The sequence below is a fragment of the Protopterus annectens genome, chromosome 7.part0 (genome assembly GCF_019279795.1).
Source record: "Protopterus annectens isolate FY-2018-M chromosome 7.part0, PAN1.0, whole genome shotgun sequence".
Classification (NCBI taxonomy): Eukaryota; Metazoa; Chordata; order Ceratodontiformes; family Protopteridae; genus Protopterus; species Protopterus annectens.
The window spans coordinates 246861169-246881827 of NC_056739.1; the positions used below are offsets into that span (position 1 = coordinate 246861169).

General features: G+C 38.7%; 1 protein-coding gene across 1 annotated transcript in view; it reads right to left on the reverse strand.

Moving 5' to 3' along the window:
- The window catches only part of LOC122805935 (extracellular calcium-sensing receptor-like), a 173594-nt gene that overhangs the window by 138508 nt on the left and 14427 nt on the right, over positions 1 to 20659 (reverse strand). Inside the window, exons 3-4 of the mRNA XM_044076179.1 lie at positions 5099 to 5390; positions 3794 to 4630 (exon numbers count right to left, since the gene is read on the reverse strand). Coding sequence (XP_043932114.1) covers positions 3794 to 4630; positions 5099 to 5390 — 1129 coding nt within the window. The remainder of the gene's footprint in view (positions 1 to 3793; positions 4631 to 5098; positions 5391 to 20659) is intronic.

Consider the following 20659-nt stretch of genomic DNA (forward strand, 5'->3'; position numbering starts at 1 on the left):
TCACTCTGCACCAACTGGCTGCAGCCCCTCTGATGTTTAGCTTTGACCCCCTTATTCAGATTTCCCTTCTCCTAAACCACTCACCCAGATACTTGAAACTGTTAACCTGTTTCATTGTTTTCCCTTCTAACTCAATTTTAGCTTCTTCTGATTTCCCCAATTTTCTGCCATGACAACTGTCTTGTCTGCATGATGTTTCATCCTGTGTGCCTTTCGTTTTGCATTTCATCCTTCTATCATTTGCTGGAGTTCCTATTCAAAATCGAATTACACCAGCTTTGTGGATTTGACCCCACCCAACCTATTTAGCAATGTAGTTCATCACCAGTATGAATAGTAGTCTGCTGAGATTTGAACCCTGATGCACACCTACCTCAATTGTGAACCCCTCTGTGAGTCGGGGCATTGCTCATTCTTATCTCATTAGGTCCCTATACTTAGCACTGCACTATTTCTACCAATGTTTCTGGGACTTCATATCATCACTGGACTGCCCAATTCAGCTTTCTTGGGGCCTTGTCATATGCTTTAACAAGACTAGAAATGCCCACTTGGACAATTTCCTCATCCCTGTCTTCTTTCAATTATCTGTCTCATTGCAAACATCCTGTTGGTTGTACTGCATCCTGATCTGAATCCAAACTGCTCAATTGCCATATTACTTTCTACTACTTTACATATTTGTTTATTGTTTGCCCTTTCTTTCCAGTGCTTTCATGCAGTGTGACAGGAATTTTATAGCACTGCACTGCCCATACCTTTGAATGTCCTCTTTGTTCTTGTTCACTGGCACTAGAATGTTTATTCTCCAGTCATCTAGGATACAAATTTATCTCCATGTGAGCACCCACTGGAGACATTTCTCTCCTGAATCTCACATTTTGTCCACGCCTGCCTTGACCTCATCTCATCTGACCCTATTGCTTTCCCTGACCCCATTTTCCTTAGTTTTGCCCTTACTTTTTCTAGAGTGGGATGATCTTCATCTTTCATTGTATGCTGTGTCTGGGAGGTACACCTTCGGTAGGGTTTTCTTCATTCAGAAGCTGTTTGAAGTTCTCCTTCCATCTGTCATTAATGTCATGTGAATTGGGAAGCAGAGTTTTGCTGGCATCCCTTCTTCTTCTTCTCCATTCAGCTTTTGCTGTTAGGGGTCACCACAGAGGAACAGTGGTCTGCAGAACTATTGGCAGTGGAGTTTTACGGTGTTGAGTTGCCAGCCCAGCACCCAACCTTTCACAGAAGGCACACACATATGGACACACTCACACCTAGCACCAATTTAGAGTGTCCAGTCCACATGCAGTATGTCTTTGGAATGTGGGAGGAAACTGGGGCACCCAGAAGAAATCCACGTGACTGCAGGTAGGACATGCAGATTCCACGCAGAAGGCGCCCCAGCCAAGAATCAAATCAGAGAACCTCTTGTTATGAGGTGGCAACTTATCATTGCACCACTGCGACCACCCAGTTTTGCTGACATCCCTTATGTAGTAGATAAATATGGTTGTCATTTCATTTAGCAGAGAATTTCATCTTTCGTAGGCTTATACAGGCAGGTATATAGTATTCAGTGCATACATTGTACTGAAAGAAATACTTGCTATCCTCTCTCTCTTTCTGTTTCTGTCACTATAAATATATATATATATATAGATGTACTTCGAAACATTAAAGTACACAAACATCAAATGGCTAAAGATTGATCCTGAAAGATCAAAAAACCAAAACAACAAAACACTTATGCCTCCCCCCACTAATTATATATACCAACTCCGAGATCATTCTGCAGTGCGGAAAAGGCAAATTCTCCAATCTCTACTGTGCTCAATTTTGCACAGACTTAACAACAACAGAAGTGATCAAATGACTTTCAATCACGTCTGCTAGTGTTAAACACATTCGACATAATGAATGTTCGATTATGTAGAGTGTGCTCATATATACATATATATATATATGTGTGTGTGTGTGTGTGTGTGTGTGTGTGTGTGTATATATATATATATATATATATATATATATATATATATATATATATATATATGTCCTTCACGTATTAGTCATGAGTTGTCAGGATTTATTATTTGGCACTGTATAATCTCTGTTTTGTAATTCTAAAATTATTTGGAAGCATGCCAGTAAATGGGTATGATTCAAGGGGTCTATATTATAAGAACAACATTTTACAACTTCAAACACCATATGGGCAAAGTTGTAAAACATCGAAATCAAAATAAAAAGTGTAAAAATAAAAGAAAAACCTACTTGAGCGCTCTGAGCAGGGGTGTAAGCCCCCTGCACCCCACACCCCCCGCTACTTAAATATACCAACTCCGAGACTGCACTATGTTGAAGTAATGGGAAGAATTCCCTATGGCGATCTCCATTCACACTTGCGAGGTTTTAAATATTCGGCCATATGGTGTCACCCATATACTTTGACTATTTAAAACTCTGTTCTTATAATATAGACCCTGATTCAAGATCTAGCTTGTTCACTCCCTTAGTAGCAAAGATAGTGCTTCACACTAGATGGCTATTCTTCTTACTCCATTTTTAAGACAATAAAGGGTGTCATGCAGTTTCATGAGTTGTGGTATTTTAAACTGATAGCTCATAATTGTTATTTACTTGCCTTGTGTAGTTTCATGTGTTGTGGTATTTTACATTGATAGCTCCTGATTGTTATTTACTTACCTCCTGTGGCTCACACTTTCTAGTTTCTCATTAGAGCCATCTGTCACTGTTTCTGTACCTGCTAAGCTATTAATAAGGGAGGAAAAAGTCAATGTGTCTTTTCCTAGGTTTCTGTGCTGGTGCATGATTGTGCCTATCTTTTACTTCCCTCACAACATTCTTCTGACATTGCTTTTTCATTATTGCTGCTGCAAACTTCGGAAAGATGATATTCACCTAGACTTCAGGTGACATTCACTCTGACACCATTCTGGCAGCAGATTCAGTGAAGGCCAAGACTAAGACTTGCTTTCCTGTGTGCTTTATAAGCATTGGCATTTATGTCTTTGTATACCAAGTTCCTGCAGAAGCCCTTGTGTCTACCAGGAAGTAAAAGCTTGTCACCTGTTCCTACTCTTCTATACTCCTTTCTTCAGTGAAAACGTAGATCATCTTTCACTTCAGTTTGCTCTGTTTTTCCTTTGCTCTTCAGAGAATTGATTTTCTCCCAGCAGAGGTCATCCTTCCTGAGTCTGGTATTCAGTACCTGAAACCCCTACACCAGCAATATTTCTCTCATTCTGTGAGTAGCAGAAAACATTTGTCTATTTTCTTACAATAAACGCTTCAAAAGGTTGAAAGTGTAAAGCAATCAGTCCTGTACCTGAAAGCATGTTTAAAATAACTGAAATAAGATACATAGATATTAATATGTGTGCACTTTAAATGAGCTATTTACAAGAAGGATGCCTGGAGAACAAACTGCAGAAGTTGACCTAATTACAAGACAGTTGGCAGATGCAAATGTGAAAGGTATAACTGACGTGAGTATGCCTAATGATTATTAGGATAATGGATAGAACATATTGCATATATGTGTGCGTATGTTTTATATATATATATATATATATATATATATATATATATATATATATATATATATATATATATATATATATATATATATATATATATTTATATATATATACACACACACACACACACATATACACACACACACACACACACACACACACACTCATATAAATCAGCATGAAGATTACATGCACTGTTTTTCTCCAACATATATTAAAAGTATAACACAATAGCTCACCTGCCATGGCTGGAAGTTCCTGAGGCTGGCACAGCTGCCATTGTTAAATGGCCCTTCACTCTGTTTGCATTTCTGCAGATTATATAAAGCATGTGCCAATGAGTATACAGCATTATAAACACCATAGGTAAATCTGAAACTATTCACATCAAACACTGTTGTATCCAGTGTCTCCAGTTTCTCCTCTCCTGTACATGGAGGTACATCACTCCTTGCCTTGGCTGACGATGACTGTAAATTTTCATTGTCTTGCCACTTGCAAAAAAATGCTTCTTCCCAAAAAATTTTCACAAAAGGATCATCAGGAACTCTAGTAGGATGAATATTATAAAGGAATTCCTTGAATCCTGGAATTGCTCCTCTGTGAATTGCAAATCCCACCGAACCATTGAGAGCATATTTAACCTTTCTTGACAAATCTGGAGAAATTGAGTAATAATGGGGTGTAATCCAAGCTTTTCCAGTAATGTTTTGGTTTGCAGCTTCCTCTATGACAGGAATTGCATACTGTACAGATGCATAGTTTATAATGACTTGTGTTGTTGATTTCCTGATTGTTTCAATAATTTGCAGGACTTTAATATGGACATTTTCTATGGGAAGTACTTCAAGAAATTCAATACAGGCACCAGTTTTCAAAATTTCACTCTTTAAACCCATGACATACTCTTGATTGTTGTCATAATCGGCACCAATGAGTCCTACCCAGTTCCACCCAAAATGAAGCATCATTTTAGCCATGCCACGAGCCAGATTTATGTCTGGGGCAATAGTACGGAAGAAAGAAGGAAACAGGATCTTATCACTAAATATAGCAAGACCAGAACCAAAGCTTATCTGCAAGAACAATACATGCATTTTAAACAACAGAAATACACTCATATTAATAAATCCAAAAGTCATGCTGGAATACTGAACAGTTATTTGGCATTTATTTTTAAATGGTCTTATCTACATAGACCATCTATGATTATAAAATTCGTATTTTGCACATTTGTTTAAATATTTAAATAGAAGTGTTCTAAAGGATTCAAGTGTACTTTTCTTTCAGATGGTCAAGGATCCTGGTTCTCATGTTACAGAGCAGAATAAGCTATTTTGATAAGGGATAATTTAAATTATTGTCCAAACAAACTAGAGTAACATTACTATTTGAACATATGCTATATCATATTTCTATCAAATTCCTGCTGTATAAATTTTGTAATTAATCTCTAAATAATCACATTTCAATTTATGTTTATAAAATTACAAAAAAAACAATATTTTAGTTTTTAAATTTGTTTCATGGACATAGGATCTCACCTGTGGATACCTATAAATTCCTAGGAGTTTAGCCATGGGTTGAGCAGACTGTCCTGGCTCATCTCCAACAAATCCAGGTATTAATGAACCTAACTGACAGCTATAGTTAGGAACAGCCTGCTGACGTCCTGACAGTAGGCGAAGTGTGTTCTCCAGTGCTCTGATTTCAGAAAAGCAACCATCGTACAGGCTGAAGCCAAGTGTCATATTTGGTAAGAATTTCTGACTACTGTTGATTTCATTGATTGCATATACTACAACTTGGACATAGCGATATGCTCTAATACGAAACCTACAAAGATATTAATAGTGAAAATAAAGACCTCATTATTATAGCTTTAACCAGGCCTTATGTTCAAAAAATGCACGTGAAAATTAATGTGTTTTACATGTCCAATAAATTATAGCATGCATCTTGTTTTTCTGCATCATATAAACCAGAACTGTATTAACAGACCATCTTGCCAGGAAGCTATGTTCCCATCCTGCAACCTCAGAAGTTGGTAATCACAATAAGACATGAAAAACTTGTTAAAAGTCATGGCTTGTGCCAGCAGTAATCACGGAGGGCGAGTGCTTTTATTAAGAAGTGCTCATCTTTCGTATGTGGGTCATAGTCTGTATTATAAGCAAATATACTGAGTTTCAGAATAATTGTCTTAGTTTAGAGAAGATTATGGGTTAGATTCCAAAACAAGCTACACTTGGCATAGGGTATTATGTGAATGCTGGGAATTTTTCAGAATGCTGGCAACTCTATATAAATTTTGCATTGCATTTGCATTTGTTAACCGGGTTGGTCCAACTGGGTAAGAATTACCCTTTTTCAGTGGAGACCAGAGGGGAAAAGCCCCACACAGACATACAAATACATATGAATAGAGACAAATTAGCAATATTACAGAGGAAAACAATATTATGGGTACAATGGATAAGAAAAACAAACAATGAAAATTTGAGAATATGAGCAAGGTAGGCCAGAGGCATGCATGCAAAAGATTTATGAAAAGGTGTTCTGAGCAACATCTCTGAATTAAGTTAAAGTAGGCAAAGAAATGATGATTTAGGTGTGGAGTTAGTAGTGTGGGAGTTTTAGGTGGGAGCATGTGAAGGACATTTCCACTTGGAGGAGAGATGGGAGATAAGCATGGATTTGAAATTGTTGTGGTTAGGTATATTACGTAGTGGTGTGGGGAGATTGTTCCATAGTTTGGCTATAGTGTGGGATAGTAGTAGTTTACCAGTTGGGTGGATGGGTTTGTGTACATGCAGGAGGTTTTGGCCTGTGGATCTCAGGGTATGGGTAGGTGTGTAGGGTGTTAGAGATTTAGCAAGAGAGGGGCATTCTGCTGGTTTAAAGATGAGTTTGTGGGCTGTTGTAAGTTGTAGGTATTTTAGTTTAGGTGGTTGTAGAGTTCTAGCCAGTTTAGGGTGTGTAGGGAGTGACAGTGATGGGAAGAGTTCTTAGAATTGGTTGCAAATTTGCAGATTTTGTATATATGAAAACATACTGGTGAACTCTCCAAATGAAAGAAAGCATAAAAAGTTTGTGACCATTTACATTCTGTGCATCATTCCTTAACATTTCTGAGGTTAGCAGTGCCAGTTCAAGGTATAAGCAGAAAATGGCAGACAATGCACTATTATCCACATCCTGAGTATTGGAAGAATCACTATTACTGTGTTGTTGGGAGGTAACATCAGTAGCCCATGTCCACAACATGAGCAAATGGTAATGTCTATAGTGCTAGAGTGTGTGTGTGTGTGTGTGTGTGTGTGTGTGTGTGTGTGTGTGTGTGTGTGTGTGTGTGTGTGTGTGTGTGTGTGTGTGTGTGTGTGTGTGTGTGTGTGGGTGTGTGTGAAGAACCTCCTGATGCAGATGACCAACCACAATGTGGTTTATTACACATCAATGGTGGTGGTGTTGCCAGAGCAGTTACCCATACTGTTCTGATATCACTGTAGTGGCAATATTTCATCCGGTGTGTCTAGGAAACTCACATCCATTAACACCTCTGCCATGCAAATCCTAGAGGCATTATTCCTATCATTTCATGAACAGTACGAGTGTGTAACAGGGTATGTTATGTGGAGATAACCTGCTATAGAACCAGCAACACACCAAACATGTTCTCTGTCAGTTAACTAAAGGTTGACATTACATAATCTTTTTGGTGTCTATGAGGTTATTATATGACACAAGAACTAATCCTCAGCAGTTGATCATTGGGGTGCACCAGCATGAATATGTCCTGTGATTATCTTCAAAGTTTCTCTGTCCATAGGTCTTGCTGGTCATCACTTCACTTGGATCTTGTGTAGAAATAGCAACTGACTGTCTCTTTGCCCTGCACTAACACTGTCTATGAATGGACTGTGCTGCATTACAGCCAGCCTCACCAGCCCCCTCCCAAAATCACACATGCATACATACACACACACACACACACACACACACTCTGGATTTATTTGTTGCATATTCTTCCTGTACCCTTAGGTCATTCACTCCTGCAGAAGATGCTGTACAGCTGTAGGGATACCCACAGGATCTGCTTGCACACTGACCTATATGTATTTTGCTATGTATCGAGCTGAATCTGCAAATCATTACTATCATTTACTGTTAAAGATGATTGGACAACACTACCTATTTGCAACAGTGGGTGGCTTGTTATGGTCAGCAGATCCTGAGATATATGACGGATTCATATGTCCACCAGCAATCCCTATGCAGAGGTGAGTGGGATAAAGTTCATAGTTACCTTCTTGGATATAGGCTTATGTTACATGAACATGTTTCTGTGTATTAGGGTGAGGTCTCCAAGATTACTTGCTTGCACTTGTCCTGGGAGAACTTCTTAATGGTGGCCCATCTCTCAATATCCCTCCTGGTATGGTGCTGGCTTAGCAGTCCAACCTGTCTTTCCACTCAGAAGTATTTTTGGCTAAAGAGTGGAAGTTAAATGCTTGATAATTTGCTGACAAGCTTGACCTGACCAGATCAGGTGTTGATCCAAGTACAATCCTATGGACATATTCCCCTCCAGAGGAACTATTCTCTTATTCATAGTCTGAGTGTACTATCCATGATAGTTATTTTATTGCTGAAGTTACCAGAATTGTTAAAGCAACATCTAACCCAGATCCCATCAGGCTGTTTAAATCATGCCCAGATATGCTAGGTTATATACTAGCTCACCATATGTTTGCATGGGAAGGGAGTTTTTCTTCTAAACCATATGAGACTTTGGTGCTGCTATCTTTAAGAAAGCTGGTTTAGTTGCAGATGATGTGAACATTATAAACACATCTTATATCTTCCATTTACTGGTAACATTCTTGAAAACATCATTTATATGCAAATGGATTCATATCTTAGTAGCAATAGCTTTTCTGATCTGTTCCTGTCTGTTTTTAGCCCAGTCGTAGTACAGAGAGTCCCCCCCACTCTTCTTTTGGAAAGAGACCAGTTTTTTCATGATTGACCGTGACATTCTTTTGGCTCATTTGAGGCACTGGTGTAGTACACAGCATGCCATGCTGGAATGGTTTGCCTCTTTCATTACGGAACATACTCACATGATTGTATTTGGGGTTAACTCCTCCTTTCCCTAGTCTCCGACCCTGTGGTGTGCCTCAGGATTTCAGATTGGTTCCATTGTTGTGTTTTTTTGTGCATGTTTCTATTTAGGGATGTTACTAAATGAAGAAATTGACAGCATCATTGTTATGCTGATGTCATTCAGAGGTTCTGGTCCTTTCCTTTAAAATCTATGTCAATCAGTAAAGTATAATGCATGAACAAATGTTAATATGGTTTGTTTTAGTTTGTTTTAATGTATGCGTGCCTACGTCTTAAGTGATAATTTAAAGAAGGTGTAAAAAACAGAATCTATGTCATTCTAAAACAAATTAGCTGTAGACATGGAATAGTTCCACTACTGGAGATTGGATTACTGTCTTATGTCAGCACCTTCATGGCAGCTGCCATGACACCTCCTGTAACTAGTTTGCTCTGCTATTGTTCTCTCACACTGTGTTCAGGTGTGACAAAGCAGAATGTATATGAAAGGTACGGAACATAATGGTGATTCTTAAGGACTAGGTGTCTAAAGTCTTCTTTCCACCTGAGGAAAATTGTCTTTATCAAGTACCTTATCCATACTTTTGTCAGTAATGCAGATGACGAACAGTTGTGCAATAGCAGACAATCCATGGAGTTGGGAAATATGCCCCTTATGAGGGGATGGTGCAATATCAGATTTATTATATAATTAGCAGGGGGGCTTGTCAAAAAAAACACTGTTTTTGAACTTTGGATGTTCTGATGAGTAACCTCAGTGCTCATTTGTTTTTGGAGATTTTCTCCCCAGGATTCCATTGAAAATGGGTTCAACTTGGCCCAATGGACTATCCTGGTAAAGCAACTGCAAATAAATAAATAAATAAATAAATAAATATGCAGAAGCATGTCAACTTCTGAGTGTCAAAGTTAGGCACAAACAAAAGGTTGATTTGATGAATGCCAATAGATCACACATCTATCTATCTATATAGATATATCAGACAGACAAAGTTTGTAATATGCAAACATTGCCATAGTGATCACGACCCGTATCTTTTTTTTTCTTTTCAGTGTACTTGTTTCATGAGAAATATCAAACAGTTATTTAAGCAGCTTGACACAACTCCCACACTGGTATAGCTGCTGTCACGGCATCCTTTTCTTTCACTTCAGCTGCATTTCCTCTCTACTTCCTTACAGTTCATATTCCTTAAATTAACATGTACCTTTAAATCATTGACTTCTTTAGCACCAGATCTTGTTTCCTTCAGAAATAATGTTAAGTTACTTCACGAGCAATCAAACATGCTTCTGAAGGTGCACATCCACAGGAAACTGTTAATGGGTAAAAACATCTATCAGGTGTTTACTAGCAGTAATTATGTCCTTCTGAAGACTTTAAATTGTGGGCAATTACATCAGCTACTAGAATGACTTTTGGCATTATAAGCAAGCCTAACTGACCATTACAAGCAACTCTGTAATTTTATTTTCAAAGTTACTAGTTGCTTATCTACGTAAACTTATCAACTAATCTGATGGCTGAATTTTTTTCAGTTATTTACAATTTTTGAAGGTTTTCTCAGACTTCATCAGCTTTATTAAGGCAAAGAGAATCCTCCTTGTGAATGATGTGCAATGAAATATGAAAGTGCCTTAACGTTTCAATGTTATTAAACAAATATTTGCAACTACTGAATAATTTATTAGTTCTTTGTTTGTTCTGTGCATTCTTTTCTATACTGTTCAACAGTTGTATTACATGTAATAATCATCTGAATATATAATAGATTGGTTCCTTTGTGTTTTAACATACCTTGAAACAAAAAAATATGAAGAGTATTCCCTGAGTCAACCAACTCATAATCAACAGTTCTCAGGGAGAGGGTCCCATTCAACACAGGCTAAATACGACCAGCTAATTTTTCAACACAGCATATATTAATACAGCAAAAAAAAAAAAAACAGATGAGCACTTTCACCCATCTGTCAAGTCATTGTCAGAACAAATGAAAATTAATTATCATAGCATATAAATACTTGAATCCATCACATGACGTAACTAACAAATAAAAGGCTTAATGCAATTAAGAATCAGGCATAATAAATGCGACAAAAGAAATCAACTGCTTTTATTGACATGTTAAGAAACACTGTGTTCAAAAATTGCTGGTCGTATTTAGGTTCCATTGACCAGGACCCTCTCCCTGAGAATTGTTGGTTTTTAATACACCATTGCATTTTTTTTCTTTTGCTCTCAATTCTATGGTGAAACAGGTTTTGTTAGGTGTAGTTAGCTGTCAGACTTCTAAATCTATGGCTTTCGCTTCAACCTATTGCACTCTTCCTCACATTTTATGTTTACTGAAAATCCAATGTCTATCAGCATTTTTCTTGCCTCTGAATTAATAAATATAATTTATAGTTACTTTATTTTTATTGCTACTGTGATGATGTGAGGTATTGCCAGCTATGCCAGAAGAAGTAGGGCAGTGGATGTATAACATATGCCAGCATAGCTAGCTGGAGTTTTGTAAAGAATTATATGTCATTTATATATTAAACTGATTTGTACAGATACTTGTGTTGAAAATGTATTTGTAAAGCTGCTTGTGTTAAAATTGTACTAACACTGGGTCCTGCTGGACAGAAAAAAATATACCTGTATGTCAGACTCTATTGTAACTGTTGAAATGAATATACTGTAACAGAGGATACTGGAAGACAAGAGGTTAATCTCACTCCAGCTAACTTTGAAAAATAATCTAAAATTAAATTACCTGGTTTTGGCCATAAAGATTGTATTTTACATTCTGACTGCAGCCAGAGACAAAATGTCTGTGAAAACCAGGACTAGGAATCCTACTGTATTATCCTTAAGGGTGAACTATTTGCTATCCTGGAAGGGTAGAAGTTTTGAAATGGTTTTATAGCTTCCAGATGCTATAACACAGCTCAGCATAGCTCTATCTGTGCGTATGGTAACACATATGTGTTACATTCTGGTTCAGTTTCTAGCAAAGAGGGGTAGTGCGGGAACCAGAGTCAGATTCCAGATGTATGTGATGTCATTCTGTAATCCAGCACTGAAATGATGTTTTAATACAAGATGAGACAGAAGTCTCAGGCAGTCTGTTTTTGACACCTGACAAAAGGAAGACCACTCACCCACTTCATCTTGATTTGCTCTAGTAAGGGAACTAGGTTACAGTAATTCTTTAGATCAGTGAGGAAATATAGTGAGATTAGTTAAATGATGTGATTCTGCAGCTGTGTGAATCTAGCCATCTGTGTTATTTTTAATATTTCCTGGGTTGAAACTCTGGTGTTTATTGTAAATAGATATTTAGTATTTTCATGTTATTTTATTGTTTATTATTAAATATATTTAACTTTTTCATTGTGACTAGTCTTTTAGGGAATATTTTAACCTTTGAGAGTACTTATATTTATTTTGTTGACACTGCAGCCACTCCTGAAAGCCTTGTTGAATTGGTCAAACACTACCATTTGTATTAGTATTAATTTACTCAGTATAATTGGGTACCCTTGTATAAGAGCCTTAGAGTAGCTGGCTTTGGAGTGTTCCGGTGGTGGTACCTACCTTATAGTTGGGCAGAAGGGGACATAGCTGGTAACTCTGTGCCAGCAAAAATCAAATCTCAGAAAGTGTGTGTGTGTCAGCTACTGGAGCGGGGGGGGGGGTCTATATTATTTCTTCAACAGTTTAGATTGTCGAATGCTTAATGATCAACACCTCAGCATCGAAGTTTCAAAATCGTGAATGGCCATCTATGCAAATTCTTTCCTCAGAAATAATTCACTAGGCCATCTGGAAATAAAATAAACTTTTTAACCTAAGCCCTGACATGGGGAGCTGTGCCCCCCACACCCCCCTAACTAAATATACCAACTCTGAGATTGCTCTGCATTGGGGAAAGGGCAAATCCCTGATAACGACCAAGCAAATTCTTTCCCAAGGAAATAATTTGCATATATGGCCGTTCCCGATTTTGAAACTTCACTGCTTAGGTATCAATCATTGAGCATTTGACAACCTAAGCTGTCAAAGAAATAATATAGATCCAGAGCAGGGACATAGAGCACTGGTTTCACAGAGAGAGTGGTGGAGGACTTGACTTGGATCACTTGGCTGAGGACTCAACTCTATAGCTGTGTCAGTGGGGGAATCTTACTGGGGCCTAGAGAGAGAGAGAGAGAGAGAGAGAGAGAGACAGACAGAGAGAGAGGGTGGGGGGGCAAACCCAGCCCTGGCCTAAGTATGTTCCTTGTGTGGTCTTAAAGGAAATTGTGCTTGGTGCAGAGAGCTGCATCTGGATATACTGTGTGTATCTATTTTTGTTCCAAGTGAACATCCCTCTCCATTGTCAGTGGTGAGGATTCAGGCTTCTTGATTACTGGCCCAGAGCAGGAACATCACAGCTACTTTTTCTCTGTCATATTTTGCATATGTCATTCTGCCTGTGATCATTTTGCTTTGAATATTATTTGTGTTTCATCTTCTGCATATCATAGTAAATTAGTGACATATGCTTTGCATTTTGTATATAGTCATTCTTTAAGAATACTGCTCACATCTGATCATGCATGCCAGTTTGAACTTCTTTATTTTATTTCTACCATTTATTCATGTTTATTTTGGGGTCTGCCTCCATCATTTCACTTTATTTCCCTTTATTAGTTATCTAGTTCTTGTCTTGTACTTTATTAACTTCTTTCCCCTTGAACTGCTAAATTTTATTTTCTTGCATTTCTGAAATATAAAGGGATTTGGCAGACCCCAGCAGCTTTTCAGTACCCAACCACTGAAGTATGTTTACATTATTTGTGCCCTGAGTTATGTATCAATATCTGTAAAAATATGTTCCCTAGCTGCTGCCCTAGCCCTAGTTTAATCTGTGTTGATTCATTTTCTTTCTGCTGGTAAATTTAAATTTGTGTATTCTATAGCCTACATTTTTCCTGGGCTCATGCACTTCTAATGCATTGTGAATATACTCTCCTGCTGTGTACAATATTAAAGCTTTTTACCTATAACTTCTTGTACTGCTTATGATGCTGCATATGTTTAAAATCCAGGTGCCCATTTCCTTGGATGTAGGCATGTATCAAGTCTTTTACAGTTTATTTCAGATGTTTAGCAAGCTAAAGATTTCTGCAGATGTTTTTTCTGTTCTCTTTGGGATTTATCTTTAAACTCTTTCATTTCTCTTATAATTTTATATGATAATTTTTTTGTGTACCATTTCTGCACAGTGATGCAATGTTTAGCATTGTCGCCTCACAGCAAGAGGTTCTCTGGTTCAATTCTCAGTTAGGGTGCCTTCTGTGCATAGTCTATATGTCCTCCCTCTGTTTTCTTGGGTTTCTTCTGGGTGCTCCAGTTTCCTCCCACATTCCAAAGCATCTGGAGCATTTCTCCCCAGGCCTCTGCTGAAAATGGGCTCTGTCCCAGTTGGACTTTCCTGATAAACAAAGGTTAAATAAAAATAAAATAAAAAAAAAAGTCAGTGAAAGCTTTGATTTTATGAAAATGTCAAAATGGGAACTTAATTTTGAACTGTTCTCTCCACTCTAGTTTTCATCTCCTTCTTCTATTCGTCTTATGTTTGTAGTAGGGAAGGAGTACTTCTGATTATATAAAACAATAAAACAATGTTTACCCATTTTATGCTACTTATTTCAAATGACTAAAATTAACCCCACCACCACCAATTCTCAAACTACAGTACTTAGAAGATTTGGAGCTAAGGGAAATCTTTTCACTTCATTGTATTTGAGATGGAAATACAAATCCACACATAACAGAAATGATAGGAATACACATTGCGAGTTTCACACAGACTGGCATGGCTTTTTACAGTATATACATAAAATTCATTGGTCATGGCAGATTTAACAGCAGAGCTCATAACAATGAATGGGCAGCTCTGCATTATACACTGCAGCATATTTACCGACTGCCAGTTATTATTAAACAACTGTAATTTGTTGCACTATTTCTTTTAAAATCACATAAAAGCTCCTGCACAGAACAGGCTTTAACTACATCTCATCAAGTTATAACTTGACAAAGGTTCAACCATATGAAAACAACTAATCAAACCAACTGAATCTTCCAATTAAATCAACCTGATGACACTTTTGTAAAAACTTTTTTTTTTCCCAATGGAAAACATCAGTCATGGGTGATCATACGGAACTTCAATATGTTTGCAGATAAGGCAAATCACTGCACTTTACTAAACATGATGAAAGCACTTTAATTTATGTGATGCATAATTCATCGGCCTCTATTTTTGTGTTCTTCCTTATTGATTAGACTTTGACTAATGACTGTCTTGTGTTCACAGTCTGATTCGTTTGGAGTGGTCAGTGTATTTCAGTGGAAGAAAACCTTCTGTATCCATTGACAGTATACCATCATATGGACTACAAGTGGGCCCTTAGCCATTGAAGCTCTAGCCATTAAAGTTCTGGTCATGGATTAAACATTCTTGATGGATTTGTCAGTAATTTCTTCAACTTCAGATATTACTTGGGTATAAAAAATTTGTGGAAATTGATGAGTTGTCAAAAAACACTTGTAGTAGTACTTTTCCATCATTACAGTCATCGAAAATGTTCTTAACATCTAGGATAAATTGTACATTATGCTGAATATGAGTCTGCATATTTCTTGATAGCTCCTCAAAAATATATCAGTATTGCAAAATACCTGATATTTCTTCAAATAAATAAGAAAGGTGTATTCTGTAAGCATCTGGACTTATGTAATTGCTCACCAGTGCATTTTAAAAAATCCAATAAAATGCTTATTGACTCTACTGACTATGAGATTGAAATGTTAGCAAGTAAAAGGCTATCACACATCATACCCTTAGGGGATTGGGCCTCATTTATATGGATAGATATCTGTATAACATTATCTGATTGTGCATTGTGAAGAAAGCAATTCTCGTATACTGCAAATAAAATTGCACAATTGAAAAATGGCCTTGGACTAGTATAGTGTAATGTCTAGACTGGGGAAATCCTTAACCTATCTTAATGCTAGACTGATTACTTGGTTACTTGGCACTAACTTTTTTTTTTTAAAGGAAGACATATATGCATATACAATGAGGAAAACTGTGCATAGTGTTTTATTGTCAATATAGCAAAAGTCAGTTGCTTGTTGAAAATGATTTATCTAGCTTTTCCATGTATCAGGTTTGTATTTGCTTTTTACATCTTTCATACTGAAACTAAAACAGGTAAATATATTTATTTTAGAAATTCCTAGCAATTGCTAAGACAAATGGGGTAATTCAATAAAACTTACACTGCGCTAATCTCTGTGTAGGTATAGTGGCATGGCTCGAACACGAGTTCAGAGTCTGAGCGATCCAGGAGACAAGGATGGGGTCATGCACGAGCCTCCCAGCACTATTTCTGCATGGAGGCAATGGAATAATTCAAATCACTTATTTGCTGGTGAAAACCATGCAAATGAGGTGAATTTGTGATCCAGCAAGCAGACAGGCATCCGTGTAGGAGCTTTGTCTGCAGCAGAAATGTATGCGGTTAGTAACCATATACAGGAGTGCAAAAATAAAAATGGGGCCATGACAACTAAAAGTAAAGCATGTATTATTCATTAGGCATGCCAATGGCCAAAGCTATGGCTGTTTTCATGCAAAAGTGTTGCAAAATCTTTAAAATCAAAAGTTTTTTTTTTGGCAGATTTTGGCTTTTTAAGCAGAGCATAGCAACACGCAAACCTGCAATTCTGCAAAAAATTAAAAAAAAAAAGAAATAGTAAAAAGGCAATCTAAATGTTAAACTTCATTTTTACATTATATTGGCCTGCATGCAGACTCATCACAAAGGTAGGTAACAGAGGTTGTTAAGGAGATAGGCTCTAGTGTAGTAGTGTAACTAAGGTATAAACAAGTAGGTGTATGTAAATGAGCTAAGTTTATTGAATAGCAAAATGGAACACCATCACCACGGGCACCTAACCGTGTAGGAGCTCTAATGCGGTGGTGTAGGCAGAAGGAACAGCTGACATGAAAAGGGAGTGTGTCATGCTTTCTGAAAGCACATTGCAGCTTGCAAACTCTTCAGTGTCCACAGACACTGAAAAGAAGATCTGTGACTGGAATGTAATGCAGGGGGTGTGTGACAAGAACTGTAACACACCCCCTGCATTGTGAAAGTACCGTACAGCACTTTACAATAAAAAAATGTCCTTGGACACACACCTCTAAACCTCTTAGAGCAAGAAGTCTGGACAAAGGCAGTACAAAAAGTGGGGCAAAAGGCCTGAAACAGGGACAGTTTATTAAATATTGCCCTTACAAACTTAGAAAGTTGATAGAATGACAGGTTTTGCATTAGCAAGGATTTTCATGGAGAGTATGTAGCCTGCAACTGACATGCTAATATTTGACATAGTGATATATATAAATTTAAAATGGTTGTATGTTTTTTTTCCACTGTATTTGAAGTTTTGCTCAGAAGTGCTTAAAATGGTATAGGTTCATAGGTTCATAGGTTGATACTAGGCTATCTGCCCTGGGGCATTTATAAACCTAGCCAGAGTGCGTTTGGCTTTTGCCACCATTTTAGATTAGTTGACTGTGCCTCTGTATAGTAGGTCACAGAAGATAGCCCTTTTAAGGTTAGTTTACTGTGCCTCTGTCTAGTAGGGACATAGAAGAGATCCCAGGGGTAAATCTATGCTCTCCCATCCACTCGTCAAGATTTCTCTTGAAGAGGGTCATTGAGGGACTCTGCCTAACATGGATTGGGATTTTATTCAAGAGTGAGGGAAGCCTCTGGGATATGAATCTGTCCCTCCAGCATGTCCTATTTATTTCTGTGCTGAGGTTTAAGTCCCTGGAGCGTGTAGCACTAAGGGATTTGGATTTCCTGAGGTGGAGCATGTCCATTAATTCTGGGTTGGACATGACTTTATACATCAGGCACAGATCGCCTCTGAGTAGGCGGTAAGCAACTGAGTAGAGCTGGAGTTTCTTTAGCCTAACTGTGTAGGGCATCTGTTTGAGTCCATTGATCGTCTTGGTGAGGTACTTTTGGGGTCTTTCCAGTTGCTGCAGGTTTCGGGTAAGGTACATCCCAAATGGGGCATTCTATTCAATTATGGATCTGATGAGTGATGAGTAGAGGGGCACAATGACCTCTCTTGATCTAGATGTGAACCCTTTCATGATAAGGTGGGCTATATAGAAGGTCTTTCTAACCACTTTGGCAACATGATTGTCAAAGGAGAAATTGCTATCTACTTGGGTCCCCAAATCCCTAATTACTTCTTCCGTACTTAATGGATTACCACCTATGTGATAATTTGTGGGCACTTTGTTTTTTCCAAAGGGGATGACTATGCACTTTTTGGCATTTAGCTTTAGGCCATGGCTCTGGCACCAGACCATGTGGGTTCTATTCCTGAGCCAGTTTGCAACCCATCTTGTGACATAGGAGTTGATATTTAAACTGGTGAGCTTATTTATGATGCCCGAGTGGGGTATTGTGTCAAAGGCTTTTGCAAGGTCCAGGTAGGCTGTGTGGACTACCTTCCCTTCATCTATGGCCTTGAAGACTGTTTCAAAGAAGTTGACCAGGTTCAAGAGGCAAGATCTGCCTTTAACAAAGCCAAATTGGGTAGGATCCAGTGTTTGGAGGTTCCCAATGTCTTTGTTTATGAGTTCCATGATGATATGCTCCATAGCTTTGCAGACCAGGCTAGTCAGGCTTATAGGGTGATAGTTTCCGGGGTGCATTGTGGCACCACCATTGTGGAGTGGGACCACTGTTGCTGTACGCCATTCCTTGGGTACATATCCTGTAGTAAGGCTGAGATTGAACAGTGACTTTATGTGAGGGTTCAGTTCTTCTTGGAGTTCATGTAAGATGCAGCCCGGGACACCGTCCGGTCCCATTGATGCTGTGTTTTTTGCTTTGGAGAGGGCAGCTCTCATCTGTGCATTTGTGATGTCAGGAAGGCTACACTCTATTGGAATAGACATTTGCTCTTATGGGGGGGAAGGGGGGAGTTTGCACTGAACCTGTCTGCCAGGATGTTGGCAATGTCTGTGGGTTCAGTGTATTTTTTGTCATTTTGCACTAACTCAGAGCATATCTGGGAGTTGCCACCCAGGTTCCTGACATTACTAAAGAAGGCCTTGTGATTATCTTTAGCGTCTTGTGCAATTTTTTTTCGAAGCTGGCCTTAGATGATTTTATGAGGGATCATAGTTTCTTGCTAATACTGATTAGAGATGCCTTCCCTTTTGGGATTTTGCTCTATCATGTAGTAGCTTCCTCCTTCTGTTGTATAGCTTATTTATGGCTGGGGCTCACCAGACAGGTCTTCTGCCTTTGGAGAAGTGAGTCTTGGTTTTATTTGGGATAGCATGATCCATGAATTCCTGTAGGTGTCCAAAGAATGTGTTTGTAAAGGATTCTGCAGGTTTGGGCCATATTTTCCACTGGCCCGGGGGTTTTGAAGGATTCCACCTCGGTTTTGAGAAGTGTGAAGTTTGCTTTTGAGAAGTTCTTCATTGTGGTTTCCTTGGCTGGGGGTGGGGATGGGATATGGATGTCCAGTGAGATTAATTTATGGTCAGATCTTACCAATGAGGGGTATACCTCTGGTATGGAACATAGAGTCCCCATGTTGGTGATGATCAGGTCCAATATGTTTCCCCTCTTGTGGGAGTGGTGACCAGTTGTTCTATAGCATTTGAGTTTATAAATTCTAGGAACCATTGGGCAAGGGTGTTGGGGCTTGAGTAGTGCTCCCAGTCTATGTTTGGGTAGTTGAAGTCACCCAATATAATGGTGTTTGCAGAGCCCTTCATATTCTCCAGTGTTCTCAGGAAAGCTGAGTGGGGTTTCTGAGTTTGGGTGCGTGGTCTGTAGCAGGCTACAAACTGAAAGGCAGTTTTGCCCACTGTTAGTTGCACATGGATGGTCTCTGATGCTTCGTGCAGTGCCACTAGCCTGGAGGTGTGGGTATCTTTGATGAATATGGATACTCCCCCTCCTTTTGTGGTTCGGTCTGAGTTTTGGGGCTGAAAAGCATGGTATGAGGTATAACCTGGTAGTGCTGGGGTGCTCTCAGGAGCCTTGAACCAGGTTTCTGTTACTGCACAGATATCGATATTCTCCATACTGAGGAGAGCCTCGAGTGCATGCATCTTGAGATTTAGACTTCTGGCATTGAGCAGCATTACCCTTAGTTTCTTTTTCCTTGTGTTGTCTATGGAGGTGGATTTGTCTTTTGAGTCTTGCCTAAAAAAAGGCACTATGGGGGTGGCAAGAGTCTTAGCCAGTATTCAAAAGCCCAGGGGTGACAGGTGCAAGCCATCCCTAGTGAAGCAACGTGGCTTGTCAAGCATGTCATCCCAGGCTGACAGACACTGGATCCCCTTTGAATGACACCAATACTTTAGCCAATTGTTAAAATTGATAATTTTGTCTTTATACAGTGGCATCATTCTTGGTGAGGGTAAGATGCTACTCAAGGTCAGAGTCATTCTGGCCTGGGCTACATGATAAGAGAGCTCCTCTATGTCTCTTTTCATGTAGTTCAGGGAGGTACATCTCAGGTCATTCACACCAGCATGGACAATGATGGAGTCATATTTGCACTTGCTTTGGAGTGACCTGAGTGCTTGTGTTATGTGGCGGATCCTGGCACCCGACAGGCAGCTTACAGTGACCTTATCCTTGTTCAGCCTGCTGAGTGGGACGTCAGTGTGTCTGACAATAGATTCACCTATTACAAGTGTAATAGGTGTGTTGTTTAGCCTTAAGGGCTGTGACTGTGTGGCACACACTGACTTTGTGAACTATGTGATAAGTGGGTATTGTTGTGGAGTAGTGGTTGCTTGGATGTCTGCTTTGGAGGTCTCTGCTGCTTGGGCAGATTTTTATTTAGAGCGTCTGAGTATGTTTTTGTGTGTTTA